The sequence below is a fragment of the Pecten maximus genome, chromosome 6 (genome assembly GCF_902652985.1).
Source record: "Pecten maximus chromosome 6, xPecMax1.1, whole genome shotgun sequence".
Taxonomy (NCBI): domain Eukaryota; kingdom Metazoa; phylum Mollusca; class Bivalvia; order Pectinida; family Pectinidae; genus Pecten; species Pecten maximus.
This window is the reverse complement of record NC_047020.1, coordinates 18,246,325-18,264,101: the sequence shown is the minus strand read 5'-3', so window position 1 is coordinate 18,264,101 and position 17,777 is coordinate 18,246,325. Positions and strand designations below refer to the sequence as shown.

At 32.7% G+C, this 17,777-nt stretch overlaps 1 protein-coding gene across 3 annotated transcripts; it reads left to right on the top strand.

Annotated features, from left to right (window-relative positions):
• The first annotated feature begins 4,599 nt into the window (after positions 1-4,599).
• LOC117329129 (kinesin-1 heavy chain-like) lies at positions 4,600-15,479 on the top strand. 3 transcript variants are annotated; one of them, XM_033886872.1, is made up of 18 exons: positions 4,600-4,663; positions 5,283-5,433; positions 5,893-6,006; positions 6,404-6,546; positions 7,047-7,088; positions 7,320-7,358; positions 7,805-7,984; positions 8,400-8,684; positions 9,164-9,361; positions 9,786-9,890; positions 10,588-10,704; positions 10,917-11,009; positions 11,284-11,367; positions 13,012-13,128; positions 13,603-13,816; positions 13,934-14,014; positions 14,137-14,226; positions 14,515-15,479. In XM_033886872.1, exons 2-18 carry the CDS (start codon positions 5,305-5,307, stop codon positions 14,806-14,808), a joined length of 2,325 nt encoding a protein of 774 aa, XP_033742763.1. In that variant the 5' UTR covers positions 4,600-4,663; positions 5,283-5,304; the 3' UTR covers positions 14,809-15,479. The 3 variants fall into 3 exon arrangements, with proteins under 3 accessions (XP_033742763.1, XP_033742765.1, XP_033742764.1); XM_033886874.1 differs by having other exon boundaries at positions 14,541-14,814; XM_033886873.1 differs by lacking the exon at positions 10,588-10,704.
• Positions 15,480-17,777: the final 2,298 nt, after the last annotated feature.

Here is a 17,777-nt window from a genome sequence, read left to right as displayed (position 1 = left end):
AGAAATATTCCAAATGAGATCATGATGTCGACCAATGTCATCATCAGCCTTCATCTTGGTCAATCGTGATTGTGGGAACAAGTTTTTGATTATCTTGTCAAGTTGGATATGTTAACAACGCTGATATAGGAAGAATGAGTATTACTATCTATAAATGTAAAATTAACAATAAAGGGAAATTGAGTTATACGTTGTCCCTGCTGGTTACGTTGTAGACAGATATCGAGGTAAACAGCTGATGACGAAGAGTCTGTAGTGTCCTTGATTTTAAGTTCCAGAAGTTATATCCGATGGACATGGTTTATAAACGATCATTATACAATCAATATTGTGCCCACTCTTTTGAATATCAAAACGTTTACAATAATTTTCTTGTGTTTCGAATGTATGATCAACTTACATTTTCTCTATTTTTTATTTCATTAGAAGTCATGGAAATCCTAACTATATTGACACTGATTTTGTCTGAATTACAAAAAGACAGTTACTTCATGACGTGCAATTATGTATTGGTAAATCCAGGCGTTTTAATTTCTAATCTACCTCGACTTTATGATTTTGATTTCATTTTGTGTTACTTGATGAGATCCTTTTCTGCTAAGATAACGTTCTGTTATTCGATTCCATTAAAGATATATTGAAGTCTTCTGTTGATCATGTTTAGTTGATACTCAATCAGTTTTGTTTTACAGCATTCATTTTATCCATTTTGATCTATAAGATAGTAATAATAATATGTTTTTAATCAAATTTTAGATATAATAACAGTAACGTTCAGTACAGTATTTACAGCTATGCCCAGTGCATATCTGCACATGGACTTTTGGTCAATGTCTATCAATAACTGAGTGACATGCAGTCTTCTTAATAATAAAAAATAGCTGTACTGTATACCTGGTATTTTTCGCCTCAGGTTATTTTCGCCCTTGAGCAACACAAAAGATATTCGCCCCGTTTTAATTTGCCCTTAACTACTTTTAAGAAATGTATTTTCCTCGTCCACAATCGGAAAATTCCGTTCGGAATTCTCGATACAATTGCACTCGGAACACTCGGGATTTATCCAGTTCCCCCATTTTCTTTTCTTCGCATATCCCGCTGAGGTGTGAAATGTAATCAGGTGTGAAATATACAACGTTTACCTGTGTTCAGATTTACTTTAGCCTTTATTGATTCAAATATTATTAGGTATGCCTGGTCGATTTTAAGCAAACACGATGAGTGGTAAGTTCACCGTGCCGTGACTAATTAGAAGGCTACTGACCAGTGTTTTCTTTTGTTCATTTGTCATCAATTGAAGCCACAAGCGACGGTGTAGTCATAAAATCAGCCTTCACAATGGCAGAGACCTATTTGTGTGCATAATTTTAAAACATGTTTGGATTTTGAAAGTTACTTAGTATTTAAAGCTTTTGTTTAAAATCAAATATACTAAACCTAGTACGCTGTCTTAGCCGATGGTTTCGATTTAACTCCACGTGATATCGCAAATTTGCAAGGCCTATATTTAGATCTAGATTTTATTTCACATGCACAGATTGGAATAAAACAATTACCTATTTTATAAACTAAGTGTAAATATATAACACGTGTTGCCTGTAATTGTATAGGATATAACACACTTGGAAAGTACGAGGGTATGTTTTGGATCCGACTACAAGTAGCCTACGTACGATAGCTTGTAAATCATGCAATTGAGCTTGAAATTTTCGCCGTCATCTTAAATTCGCCCTATCATCAAAGGGCGAAAATGGCGAACATTAAACGGGGGCGAAAATTACCAGGCATACAGTATTTGAATTATGTATGTGTGTGAATTGTTTAATGTACACACATATGTATCATGGGTTATCTCCCCTGGATTGTTAGTATTTTACGACTCTCATTTCAAAATTTGATATCTTATTACACAATGTCTATAAATACACAGTCGGGGAAAATCTATGCCGGCTTTGCTTGCTATTCGATACCATTTGCTTCAAACTTTCTTGTAAATGAAAGTGTTGAAATGAAATAAGCGGCTGATATTGAAAAGTTTGTACATTAGTGTACTTTATTTTAGATTCTAGACGTGTTCAATAAACTGTTTATTTGAATACAACACATCTTCAATATACCGATAGATAATGAAAAAATGACTTCACAAGGACCCTGTTTTGAAAAGCTCTTTAATATAATCAACTTCGTACGGAAAGAAAACCAAGTTAAATATCGAAAATGTTATTGAATAAAGAAATTTAATTGATTAACTTTTTATTTTGTGATATGAAGTTAGACTCATTAGATCCTAATAGACTCGCCTTGTGGTTCCGTTATCATTTATTTTGAGAATGTGATATAACCGGGATTAGACTTTGATTTGTATGGCGGCTGTAATCGAAGAAGCAGACACGCTTACTCTCTCGGAACACCTGGTCATATTCTACTTGCGTCATAATTACTGTTTTGTTATCATGCCTGTATTTTCGCTCATCGACAGGAGGTGACTGGGGTTTCTTCCATGTCATCTTTCTTACTTAGAATACGTTCAGCTAATGCCAACAACACCACTTAAATTGTGATTCCAAACTCCACGAAAAAACATGCCTACTATAGACAAATCATCTGTGGAGGTTGCGAGGAAAAGTAAGGGAAGTATGCTGACACATGATACAATGACTATAGATGACCCAGTCATCTTAGTGATATTCACCTTTGATAGGATTAGATCCAGTTGATTAGTTTTTATCAGCAGATTTACAGTTGATATTTTTACACTCTCATTCCCTTACCGATAAATGCATAGTACAACAGTAAAGCATGCGTTTTGATCTGAATAAATTCCTTTATTTTATACACGTTAACGATAAATTTCGGACTGCAACCAATAGATAGGTCAGTGAACGGATGCGTAAAGGACCTTTATACACATTTGTGTAACGGAAATATCAAATACAATTAGTGTTTCATAGAACAAACCAAATAAAGCCGGAAAGATGTCAAAGTATCAATATAGGGACATTTAACATGAAGCGGAAATTATAAAATTGAAACGCCCATATCAACAGTGTATAATAGCACATTAAATACCGATATATCATCCGGCTCATATGTGTAAATAGCTCATCATCACATGTAGTTTAATCTTTCTAGTGATTTTTTTTATCTTTAGGAAAGACCTTAGAAGAAAAAAGTAAAATTGTTGTAAGAAGTTTAATGGCTTTGGTTACTAATAAAGAAAGCTCCTGTGAATGATTTAAACATTTCAACAAACTCTCGAAGCAGTTATTGAGATATTACACAAACCCTCATAACAGTTATTAAAATATTAAACAAACCCTCAAAAAAGATATCGAAATATTAAACAAACCCTCAAAATAGTTATTGAAATATTAAACAAACCCTCAAAATAGTTATTGAAATATCAAACAAACCCTCAAAACCGTTATTGAAACATTAACCAAACCCTCAAAACAGTTATTGTAATATTAAACAAACCCTCAAAATAGTTATTGAAATATCAAACAAACCCTCAAAACAGTTATTGAAATATTAAACAAACCCTCAAAATAGTAATTGAAATATTAAACAAACCCTCAAAATAGTTATTGAAATATCAAACAAACCCTCAAAACCGTTATTGAAACATTAACCAAAACCTCAAAACAGTTATTGTAATATTAAACAAACCCTCAAAACAGTTATTGTAATATCAAACAAACCCTCAAAACCGTTATTGTAATATTAAACAAACCCTCAAAACAGTTATTGAAATATTAAACAAATTCTCAAAACAGTTACTAAAATATTTGATTAAATATTTAACAACCCTTTAGCCAGTAGGTACGAGTACATATACATTACATATCGGTGAAGGAAGGTCCAGTAAGGACATCTTCCACCTCATCACAAATTACATTTTGCAAACTGTTTATTATATCATAATGCTTGTATACACGTGGAAAAGACACTTTCTGTCATGGGTTATATGCATAGTTTTATAACGTAGTTTTGTCTAATACGGAAATATTATGTCCGAAAGTATTTTGATAATGCACCATTAATGTAACATCCGGTAACTTTGATATATTGTCAATGTATGTAAACAGTGATACATAAGGTAAACAACATCAATACTGGTATGTTTCATTTTAATGGTATCATTGAGATAAAAAAACAAAAAAACTAATAAGATTTGTCTTACCTTATTTTTGTTCTAATGTCTAATTATCGAGTAAAACAATAATGATATAAAACAATCAGTATCTGTTAAATCTGCTTTTTATTCAATATACAAGTGTAGTCATTCAAGTATAATGCATATACATTCCATAGAGATAAGAGATATATATATACGAATACCCAATCACGAATCGAAGGTTGTAAGATGTTACTCTCTGGGTTCCATACTATGAAAATAAAAACTAACAACCGTGTCTACATACTGTGTGTATGATTATATTAAAGACAAAGTATATAGCGTCTGCCATGTAACATCCAATTAGACTATAACACCATTTACACCCAATGTTTACGTGTTTACCTACCGTATCCTACTAATATCTATCTTTCGGTGAATACCGTGAAGTCTAAAAATAAACATTTTCCAAGTATTTACCTCGCCTTTGGACCCCGGATGTATATTACATCTGAGTGCACCAGCACAATTTAGAAGTGTGAAAAGGTAAGGTATTCTTTCAAATATTACCTTTCTATTTTGCTAAAGATTGTGTTACTTCACTACTGCTATTGAAGCACAATTGACACCGCGGCACAACACTTCGGCATGCTACACATGATAAAAAGTCTATAAATAGGACATACTTGTCATTGATATACATATTACTACAAAATACTGAAATAGGAGGTGATGTGATAATACAATGCCTTATATATAATTGTGCCTGTTTAAATGCAGGTTTGTCTTTAGGTTACTATATTTTTAACCATCACATGATTACATACAGAGATACCAAATCACTCTCTGTAATTTTATTTACTACAGGCGAACACGCACCTAAGCGTTTGAATGACTCTGATCAGAAACCGGGTTATAACGCGGGAAATTGGAATAAAAGTTCGAAACATTATTGTTCATACTAAATAACAGTTAGTTAACATCATATATAATGAGATACAGCTGAAATGGGAAATCAATATAATGCGTGACGGCAGTATTTTCCCTATACAGCGATATCTGTAGAAGGACAGTCCTTTTTTACAGACGCTTTAAAAAGAAAACCCATAAAAAGTTGCTGTTTCAATCATTAGTGCTAATTTGTATTACCTATATCCAATTGAAGGTGACAGCGGAAAAGACTAAACATGGCTCAACAACTACCTGGACACCAGCACGTGTACACTGTAAAAACTCTTAAAGAAGTTTTGACAGAGGCTAAAGTGTGGGAATCCTCCAAGGAGGACTTTGCTGGCATTTGTAAATGCATCGAAAGGGTATGATAACTGATGCTAATTGAAATTGAATAATAATTTCATAATTTCGTAATATCTCCCCAGATCATGATCAGTGCTGGCAAATTTCATACAAAAAAAAAAAATATTTTTCATATTTGGCAGTTTGGTTTGGTTTGGTTAAGTATTGATGAACGATCTATGACGTCACACAATGAACTGTTGTTACTATGCACTTGAGAATCTAAACAGTGACACCGGTTGTGCAAAACACAATGCCTTGGACTGTCGTTTACTATATATATATATATATATATATATAGAAATACAAGTATGTAGAGGCAACAGACAGAATAACTGTCACATGTAATGCTCTTTTTCTTTCAAATAAGGATGGCGGAAGATATGAACATATTTCATATTTTGTAAAGAACAAAGATATGTATTTCCTATTTAATACATTTAGCAACTTCTTAATTTGAGTTTTTTTTTATTTGTTAGTATCTGAATAGACGGGAGAATTTGGAAAATATTAAACCATTTTTCAAAAATCTGGACAAAAGATGGAAGAAAGTACATGCTGAGTATGGGAAAACGAAATCAAATTTATGTAATGTAAGTATTTGCGTAAAAACAATACTTTTAAACATTTCTTTTTTAGAAAACAAAAACCAATATTACGTCGCAGTTGCATTGTCATACGTGGTATGGTTTAAACATCCAGTCTTGTGACAGTGTCTAGCAAAAGTTGCCAGCAAGTTAAAGTAATTTAATCGTTTAATCACATGTTACTTATGTTCCCTTTGTAGTATTTCTTACATAACGTAGATTGTGCGAATCACGTGTCATGTTCATTTTAAAGTTCTCACCTGACAATATTAATGTATTATATTTTCAAATGCAAAACACTCACCTGTAGTAAATCAATTTTATGCCTAATATCCTCCCTCATGCTGTTATATGTTATTCACAATTAAAGCTTGTTAAAATAATAATGTGTTACTTTCAACAGCCTAGCTATTTGTTAAAGTACCGGCAACCCCAGCTCGTAGATCTCAGTGATTTAGGATACATCAGCGGGACAGCGAGTTACCCCGTATTCACCAGCGATACAACGGTTCAAGAAAAAGCAACATCGGAAATGCCCATCTCAAAGTTAGTTGATCCTATAAATGAAAGTATAAATTACATTAAATCATAGTCATATGTAATTAAATCAAGGATATTCTAGATTTTTGGCAGGTAAAAAAAAAATCCGTTGATGCATCTATTTTTTTAAATTATTTATCCCCCCCCCCCCCCCCCCCTTTAAAACAAGATTTTGCATTAATAACAAACTTTCTATATTATTATTCTATTTAAATATATTATCATTTTAATCTTGTTATTGTTTGTGGGCTGTAATTGGATGTACTCTAGTAGTTAAACATTGATGCATAATGTAGCCGCGAAAACAAAGGGATCAAGTGCATCAAGAATCTTAACACCACACAAAAACGGAATGTTCATACACTACAAAAGCGACATCTTAAAATCATACAAAAATATGAGGACATAAGCTGTTATATAGTATAAAGAAAATACATGAATTCCAAAATATACATAAGTGAAAAATGATGACGAATACATGTTTTTTCTCGTTCTCAATTAAACAGGGTTGCAGAGGTGATCGAAAAACTCACTAATGAACTTGAATTGTAAGTAATTTTGATTATAAGCATCTTCTTACAAGAGCTACTTCAATTTTTAGTAAACAAAATACATTTATACTTTGTTATTAAAAATATACCAAATTTTTTGATATTGATAATACCAAAATCTTAATAGATTGGCTCGTTGTTAATTAAAGAACTTTGAAACAAGGAATTTAATATTTGATTAGATTTCAAAGACATTGTAACATATGAAATTCGTATTAACTTATTCAGGGAAAAGAAAAGGATGTCTATTCTGGAAGAGGAAAAAAGGCAAGTTATTGTATATTCTGAAAATATATTAAATACGAATTGAAATCGTGTTCAAAGCAAAATTCACAAAAGTGTAATATCTTACTTAATAAAGCATTGTATTCGAAAAGAATAAAATGTTAAATTGTATTATTTATTCAGTTATTAAATGTTTTATATCATCCAAATAAAAATACCGAAACATTAATTAAAAAAACCCAAACGTTTTAGTATTTTTTTAAGGATAATGTTCATTATGTAATTGCTAGTACAATATACAGCAGAAGGTACACTATAATTATTGAGCACTCGGTGTGATTCTTTTTATTTTCCCTTGTGGTTTTACATTATGTAGTTTCATCAGTTGATAATAACATATTTGACTCTCTCCTTTAGTTAACATCAGAACTTCATTGCGTTTTCGTTATTTTGTCGTTATTCACTACTATTTCTCTACACTGTCACAGGGGGAGTAGCATTACATTGCAGACGCTACTTGACCAGTGTATAGAATTAGAGGATTCCCTCTCAACGACCAGGAAGGGGAAGAAAACAAAAGTTAGACAAAAAGAAGACGGAATTACCCCAGGCGACAAGTTGTCTGTCTGCATTAAGGAATCGTTAAAACGATGTGAAGACAATATTGAGTGAGTATTCATATAAAGATGCGTCAATATTTTTATTATCTGGTATATCATTAATACTGTACAAATGAATCAGCATATATTGACACAGGGAATATATTTCCTAGAAGATGATAATGTCACTCTGTTGAGATACTAGCTGCAGCCTACCCAAACAGTAGGCCATTAGACTAACACACCCGGATTGATCCCAAGTATAGCGGAAACATAAATTTAATTATTAATGGCAATACGACAATTCTGTCCTTTTATCAAATATGTGCCATAGCATTTTATAAATTGCTACTTATTTTTGCATGAACATACGGTGGCTATATAACACACACATGAGGTCATTTTGTTGTTGTTGATTATACCACACCAGATAGTTTTATTGTATATAATATTTACAGCTAAAGTACTGAATTTCTTATCGCAGAACTCTTAAACATGATTGCAAAGTAAAGGGAAGAGAAATAACCTGTCTAACGGGCCATACCTTAGAGCTTCACGCTGTGGCTGCACCAGTCTCAAGTATGATTGATAGTTTCAAAATCCAATGGCATGAACTAACGAATGCGTCACAGAAGAAGAAAAAAGGAAAAGGTAAAGCAAAGAAGTCAGCGCTAAAAGCTGAGGCGCTTGAGGATTGCACCAAAACTTCAGCATCCGACGTGATAAAATCCACGAGTCAGGCTCTGAGCGAGATAAAACATATTTTCCCGTAAGTGACTAAGCGTAGATACACGAACTATCTTCGGTATTGAAGGAAATCTGCAAAATCTAATCATTATCTTTATACGAAAATTAAAAATTTGAATTATAGTGATATATTCCAGGAGAGATGAGTATTACGAAAACAATAATTCCGTCATCTAATGAGGAAATATATACGCATTATATACACCTATTATATTCATTAATAATCATTATCTTTATACGAAGATTAAAAATTTGAATTATAGTGATATATTCCAGGAGAGGTGAGTATTATGAAAACAATAATTCCGTCATATGATGAGGAAATATATACGCATTATATACACCAATACATGTCTGTTATATAAAGTAAATTACAAGAGCTGATGGAATGTCAGAAGGAAATATATACACCAATACATATCTATTATATATAGGAAACTAAAAGCGCTGATGGAGTGTCAGAAGAAAATATATTCACCAATAAATGTCTATTACAAATAGGAAAATACAAGAACTGATGGAGTGTCAGAAGGAAATACGCGACATGGAATCTTGGATTTCAGCATCAGCGAATTCTATCAAGTCCGGAATTGCAGTCCAACTAAAGTGTGAATCATCCAGTACCAACAGAGACTCCCTGCTGGAAATCCCTCACAAAATCTGGAAACAAATGGAGATTTTCTTTAATGATTATTTAGGGTAAGTGATTTTCCATTTAGTAAGCGACTAGCAGATCAAAGCATTAATTATACCAAGAATTATATATCATAAAATGTCGATATTGAATAAAAGTTTGATAAAGACTAAGTGAAATATATAGATTTGTCTACTGCAGCTCAGATGGTCCTGCCGATAGATAAAGCCATTAACGATATACTTTATATAGTAAAACATGCACAACTTTAAGAATTATGACCGTCGTTGTTTTACATCATCGAGAAGATTTTTGAACGCGACAATCGCAAAGGTTCCTCGTATCAACCGGTAATTTAAATACCAATGATTTTCTTTCACAACCGACTGATTGTTTTTTCATATTATTTCATTAAGTAAACTGGATATGATGCATAGTAATCGAATTTTTCATTAATTAAATCCATTAAATGTATTTCCTTTTTATAAGACAATGTGACGAGATATCTGGCCTAAAGGAAGACATCCACCGTCTGCAGCAGGAAAGAACTGAGATCGATGTCAAATGTCAACAAATAGAACAGGACCATGCAAAGTATGTAGTGTATTTATGTAAAACATATTCCTACAAAACCAGACAGGCGTATAGAAAAATGTACATTTTAAAATATATGGAACATATACAAACTCTTATGTATATTACAAAAAGGCATATTGTTCCAATATACAAACTCTTATGTATATTACAAAAGCCATATTGTTCTCTGAATCTTTTTTTATATAACGTCTGATGTCTTTAGCTTCTGTTAAACATTGTAACATTATGAAATCTGTGATGGCATTGGTAAACGTGTGTTATTCCTTTAAACAATCATTTTTATTCGTTTTCACATGTTTTCAAATAGTGCGCGACGTCATCAAATTCCACTTCCTGTTAGCATCAATAAGTTTGCCACAGAAACTTTGCAATCGAGATTACCTGAATTTACGTTGTACTGTGGTTGTTGTAAATATATCTTTGTAGAGCCACTGTAAACTCTCTGGTATCTCTTAACGTATTTTACGTGTGTACATGTCTTTTGAAAGTAACAAGCACAAGAACATACATGTGTCTAGTTAATTTTGTAAATATGAAAGGTCGGAAACCTGGACAAATTCCTATATCATGGAGATTTAGACACAAATGCTAAACCATCAATATATTTTGATCAGAAAAAAACTGTTAAGACATTCAGAATTTATACATCTTGTATGAAGTTGGGAAGTGATAATAAACCAATCAAATTGAATAGATTTGAGGCAGAGATGCTGTCAAAAGATGATGACATGAGAATGCTGAAGGAAAACATGTCAAGTAGAGATCACGAAATAGAGGATCTGAAACAACAGAATGACATGCTACTGCTCAAGTAAAAATCATCTTATCTATTAATCAATAATACATAATAGCATGGTAGACAGTTGATTTTGATGTTGACTTTAAAGCGGTTATGTTGATACACGCGGAATATTTATATATGTATGGTATTTGTGGTATTGTAAAATAAGCACATATTGATGTGTATTTCTCAAAACGTTTTGAGATATTCATTAAAAAAATTCTACATACTTCTCTCCTCAGACAAGAACAAGGAATGGCGGCTTTATTGCAACTGAAACAAAATATGGAGGACGCTGCAGCGACTACTCGGGAGAGACAAAATCTACAGCAAACGTAAATTATATCAAAGGAGTTTACTCTATAACTATTATTTCCCTTCAATAAAGCCAATTATATAGTGTAAAATGTGGTCAATTCATAATTCTATAGAGTCTGAAATTGCCTCCCTATAAAAACTTTGAGTTTTAATGTCTATTGTCACATCAAATCCAGCCATTTTTCACAATGTAGTACTGGGTGTTTCTTGAAACACAAGAGTTATGCTTCGTATATATGAAGTATATGTTAATGTCAACATGTAAATAATACGTATATTACTGTTTCATAGTATCCATCAACTGAAAGAAGAACTTGCGAATAGACAGAAGAGATTACAGCATGTGGTACACGAGAAAGAATCACTTTCCGAAAGGTCTGTGTGTTAACATGTCAGCTATGAAAGGTCACAAATGCATACCCAGTAACAATTAACAAGTGTTATACTTTATATTAAATAGCTAGTAAAGTGAGATATTCTCCATATCAATGTGACACCGTCTAAAAATGTATGTATGTTCCATGTACCGACTAATCAGCGAATTAACAATACTGTTCATATTCAAAGAAGAACAGAATACCACCAATCAAACACACAGTATACTATTACATTACTATGATAAATCATTATAACTAGTAATGTTGTACTAGTCTGATTCGCGGTCATTCCAAGACTCGATCTCATATTGAGCTGCGTTCTTTAATAATTTATTATGACTAATGCGTTATACATTGTCAGATATCTGGTATAACTTTACTAATAACATCGTCAGATATCTGGTATGACATTACTAATTACATCGTCAGATATCTGGTATGATTTTACTAATTACATCGTCAGCTATCTGGTATAACTTTGCTAATTACATCGTCAGATATCTGGTATGACTTTACTAATAACATCGTCAGATATCTGGTATGACTTTACTAATAACATCGTCAGATATCTGGTATGACATTACTAATTACATCGTCAGATGTCTAGTATGACATAACTAATTACATCGTCAGATATCTGGTATGATTTTACAAATTACATCGTCAGCTTTCTGGTATAACTTTACTAATTACATCGTCAGATATCTGGTATGATTTTACTAATTACATCGTCAGATATCTGGTATGATTTTACTAATTACATCGTCAGATATCTGGTATGATTTTACTAATTACATCGTCAGATATCTGGTATGATTTTACAAATTACATCGTCAGCTTTCTGGTATAACTTTACTAATTACATCGTCAGATATCTGGTATGATTTTACTAATTACATCGTCAGATATCTGGTATGATTTTACTAATTACATCGTCAGATATCTGGTATGATTTTACTAATTACATCGTCAGATATCTGGTATAACTTTGCTAATTACATCGTCAGATATCTGGTATGACTTTACTAATTACATTGTCAGATATCTGGTATGACTTTACTAATTACATCGTCAGATATCTGGTATGACATTACTAATTACAACGTCAGATATCTGGTATGATTAAACTAATTACATTGTCAGATATCTGGTATGATTATACTAATAACATCGTCAGATATCTGGTATGAATTTAGTAATTATATCGTCAGATATTTGGTATGATTATACTAATTACATCGTCAGATATCTGGTATGAATTTTCTAATTACACCGTCAGATATCTGGTATGACATTACTAATTACAACGTCAGATATCTGGTATGACTTTACTAATTACATCGTCAGATATCTGGTATGAATTTACTGATTACATCGTCAGAGATCTGGTATGATTAGATTAATATTTGGTATGGTTATAGCTATTACATTGACAAATTTATATATATTTCTGAATTGCACGTTCTTGTGTCAGTCACGTCTCAGTTAAATAATAAAGCAAGAAAAACTCGTGTTTTCCTTTTCCTCTGTATAGAATATTCTATAGAATAATAATTTGCAAGTTACTCTTAAACTCTTAATCTGTTAAGTTATATCATACATAATATAACTAATGAGCCGTTTTATATGAAATCTGTCACAGCTTCGAGACTGAGATGTTATCAAAAGATGCAGAAATCGGTAAGCTGAATGAAGGTATTTCAAGCAGATCTAAGGCAATCGAGGACCTGAAAACACAGAATGGCAATCTGCTAAACAGGTATACAGTCAATTAATTACTTACATACTAATTTTATATGGGTATCTAATGTGATCAATACATATATTCTATATGAGTCTATTCTGTTATCATTAACATCATGTATATATTTCTGAATACCCTATCATAGTCGATTGGGAAATTAAGGAGACAAGTTATAGTTTCAGTTTGAAATTAGATAAATCTATCAGAAGTAAGAAAGACTAATGTTTTTTTTTTGATATTTTATAACTTTAAAGGTATGCATTAAAATGACACTTTAAATTAAAATGAATATGTTGCTTTATCAATCTCCTAAATTTTGTATTTGTAGCATTCAATGTCTCAGATGAAACAAAAACAAATTGAAATAAAGAAAGAAAACTTTGTACTGTATTTAAAGTTCCATCGTTCAATCTTTATCTGTTTTCATTAAATTTTTTTACCAGAAATTCTTAACATATTAAAGGAATAGTAATATTTCAATGCTTTAAGGATCAGCAAACAAGCAGAAGCGAGGTTAACAGATGGTAACCATGACATCACCGACCTAAGCGATCCCAACCGTCCGACCAATCTTGCTGAGAAGTTCAGTGAATTGTACGATAACGAATGGACAGAAGCATTTGATGAAGTGACGGATAGCAAACAAAAGACAACAAAATTGAAGGACAAAGAAGTCATTGCTTTTCTTTTAGACATACTTTGTGTAAGTTATATAAACCACGTAAAATATAGATTCTATCAATGTAGAACGACCTATAATGATTTACATCAATATCAGTAACGCCAATTGCCTTGTAAGTCTGATTTCAATTGTCAACAGGTTATAAACGAATACTGCAGGATACAGGCTGATACACAATGGAGACAAATACTGGGCGCAGTGTGCCAACAATCTACAGATGTAAGTACGACTCTGTAACATTCAGCACCAATCAAACAAAATCATATGAATATCGAAATGCTCTTTATCATTTTGGCGACATTTGAATTCTGGTCTTAATATTAACACATTTTTATTTCTAGCAAGAACCGCAGATTCCTGCAATTTTAATCAAAGATTTACGCAATGTGAGAAAATTGACGGGCAATATCTCAGCTGAAGGTGTCATCGAGGTATTTATACCCTTTAGTCTAAATTGCTAACGAAAAAACATTTGTAAACAGGACGTGGAAAAAGTAATGTAAAGCGGAGAGCAAAAAGTTATTTTAATTTTTCTTGTAAAGATCTGTAATCGGAGATGTTTGAAAGGAAGACTTATAAAAAACACGCAAAATAATGCGTTAAATGTTTAAAATACTATGAGACGCCTTGTGGGGTTTATATCTATTCCATTTAAAACATATTTGTTACCTCGGGTTTGTTATTTTTTTGTATTAACATGTAATTCGTAATTTCTGCAGAGATTCTTCGCTTCTGAACTCTCCAGGATAAACCAAAATCCAAAGGAAGTAGGCCCTAACCTAAAACTGTACATCCAGAAGTGTGTAGAACTGTGCTGGTTAATGTGTACCCAGAACCCTCCACTCTTTCTCTACAAAGATGTGAAATTAAACGACCATTTTGAACAGGACTACTTCAGATTCTACACATGTGGAGGGACGAATGTGGATTTTTTAGTCTGGCCAGCTTTGCTTTGTAATCAAAACGGGAATTTACTTCGTAAGGGTGTTTGTCAGGGACTAAAAAAGAAATAGTTATCATTTCCCTATCGTGCATATCGTTTTGTAAAGAATGTAGTCAAGGAAGACAATCTAACCGGCAACTCAAAATGAGTGACTGTAAACATTGATTTATACGTTGAATCTTTATTACCTGTGACAATTACAACTGCTTCTTTCCTTAATATATTATACATTATTGAAGCTATTGAAATCGCACAACGTACTAAGCTAATGTTCCCTATCTTTATCTGCAGTGTTTACGTAAATGAAGTTACGACATCTTTTTCAGGTTGCACCATCAATAATATGTTAATACGCCACTGAAGATGTTTCCAAATGACCCAATCAATTTCCCAATGATGCAAATTCTTCCTAAACAAACACAAAAATAATGATCCTGTTTCTGGATTAACGGATGTTGTATCAAATGTTCTCTTTTAAAATTCATTGAGAAGAACATACACGATCGAGCTACATAGTGTAGGTTAACAATGGACATTAAACATGACTGGAACATCGAGGTTATAGAACCTATAATAAATCATATGTATATTTATGAATATTACATAAACATCGAAAAGACGTACATGCTTTTATTACATCTCCCTTGACACTGCCGTTCGAGCATTGGGGTTTGAGCTTCCGCCCATGCTAGGAAGAACATACCAAAGCCACCAGATGGTACTTGACGTAACCTTACTGAAGCTCAGCAATGACATAAATGAATAAGAAAGCACATATTTTCCATCCGTGTTGACATGTCTCTTTATTGAATGATGATTAGTATGAAATGCCAGCATTATTTCCTAATCAGAGCATAGTCTAATGCGAAATATCAGACAAGTTTGTGCAACATATAAGAGACCTATCTACCCAACCGCACAAAGTATAAGTATCATACATTTTGTGGGATACCCCAATCGTCAATTGAAGTTGTTAATAAATACTGTGGATTAAATTTCCATTGTTTGTTAATATTTTTTTTTTATATTAGTCTTGGTCGTTAATGAAGCTATCGAACTTAAGACAACAAAAGACAAAACACAGGAGATGAAAGAAGACACACTTCTACGTTCAGTCAGTCGTAACATCTAATGTAGTAATTACTACATTAATATATACTTTATTTCATTCATAATTTAACATTAAGTTAATAACAACACAGAGTACAGTAAATAAAATAGGGTCCGGTAACAAGTTGTAGTATCTTATAGATATCCGTTTCCTGATATTATCTAATCTAATTTGGACATAACTTAACGGCTCCATTACTGAAAGACACATACACATATTGTTACAGTAATTTACTTGTAAACGTTATTTGAGTGGGTTTAAAGAACAAATTGAGTAAAAGGGAGTGTGTGTGTGTGTGTGTGGTGGTGGTGGTGGTGGGGGGGGGGGGGGGGGGGGGGGGGGGGGGGGGGGGGGGGGGGGGGGGGGAGTTAGACGTTAAGTGATTATTCAATTATGTTGGAGAGTATAATGCATATTGTAAAAAATATCATCATTTCAAAGCCAGAAGTTAGACGTTTAGTGATTATTCTATTCTGTTGGAGAGGATAATGTAATATTGTAAAAAATATCATCATTTCAAAGCTCGTCGTTCCCGAACAAGAGTAAATATATTGAAAGCGGGTAGTTGTTTTTGTTTTATGTCCGAGTACGTAGTTGAGAAAATAGACAACAATGTAATAGATAATGTTCGTATATTTCATTCGCTTGCATGTATAAACTTTGAGGATTATCAATAAGGTTTCTTTGGAATAGATATAACTCTAGGAAACATGATTCCATTATTAACCTAGCGTGATGAATTTCCCCAGTCGAGTGCCATTAAAGTAAAATGTTGGATTTTTTTAGTGGGAGTGCGTAGACAGGTTTTAAGTTTATAAATTGAAGGGTCATTTTTAATGAAAATTGGCTAGGTGTTCCAGATACTAATGTCACAAACTGGAGAACGGATATTACTACCCGCGCGAGTATCATGGTTGTGGTAATTCCTATTCCACTGAGGAAAAATAGTGAGAAGATATTGAGGAGCAAGACCATGAACCATTTTGTGGAATAAAATAAGTTTGTGCTGCTTTCGTTTTTCCTCGAGGGAAAGCCAGCCTGTTTCAACATTTAGTTTAACTCTTCCGGTTAGTCCAGTGCCACCAGTGATATTGCCTGCTGCTTCTAATTATTCCAAACAACTGCGATTTAGCTTTAGTAAGACAGTCTCAAACGATACCACCGTAGTCAAATATTGGTCGAATGAGAGTAAAGTACATAGTTTGTAGAGTATAAATGTACTTAACATATTTATATTCGGCGAAACCTGATATTGAATTGTTGATGTACGCGTTTGACGGACAATTTTCAGAGAGACAGCTACCTAAATGTTTATGAGAAGTAAATTCAGAGATGTTAGCATTGTTCCTATTTAAGTGACGGTGGAAAGATATTATGGTTTTTCTACTAATGTGTAGGGTTACTGTTTTAGAGGATTAAACTTCACTAATCGTCTTTGCGACAAGTTATGCTTTTAAAATTCGTTTCGATACGTTTCCGACTCCAATAGGTTACATTTAATAGTATTTAAAATTGCTTTATCAATGCACAATGATTGGGCCCAGATCAAATTGAAATGATGTGTTGAAACAAATAGGACACGAATCATTGACGTCAAAGGATGTCAACAACTGTATTACCACCTCAGTATAGTGTAACATTTACTTCAGATCGATACGTATGAGAGTAACAAGATACGTCATATAAAGTTAAGTCCATAATTGAATTTGATATACGAAAGTCTATTCATAAAATTTATCGGATTTCAGACATTTTGTGTAATGAATATCTCAGACATATAACCTAAATGCTTTAGTTCAGAGGTCAAGATTCAAATCAAAACCAAATGATTGAGGTCATATAAAAGTACCAGTGTAGTTTTAGTGCTATGCTGAGAGATTACCGTCAGTAAAGCGAAGAAGATAACAGTTTGTTGGAATTAAATCAAG

Coding starts and splice junctions, on each gene's coding strand:
- LOC117329129 (XM_033886872.1), top strand. CDS start 5,305: ATGGCTCAACAACTACCTGGACACCAGCACGTGTACACTGTAAAAACT. Junction 6,007..6,403: donor CGAAATCAAATTTATGTAAT/GTAAGTATTTGC, acceptor TACTTTCAACAG/CCTAGCTATTTGTTAAAGTA. Junction 6,547..7,046: donor TCGGAAATGCCCATCTCAAA/GTTAGTTGATCC, acceptor TCAATTAAACAG/GGTTGCAGAGGTGATCGAAA.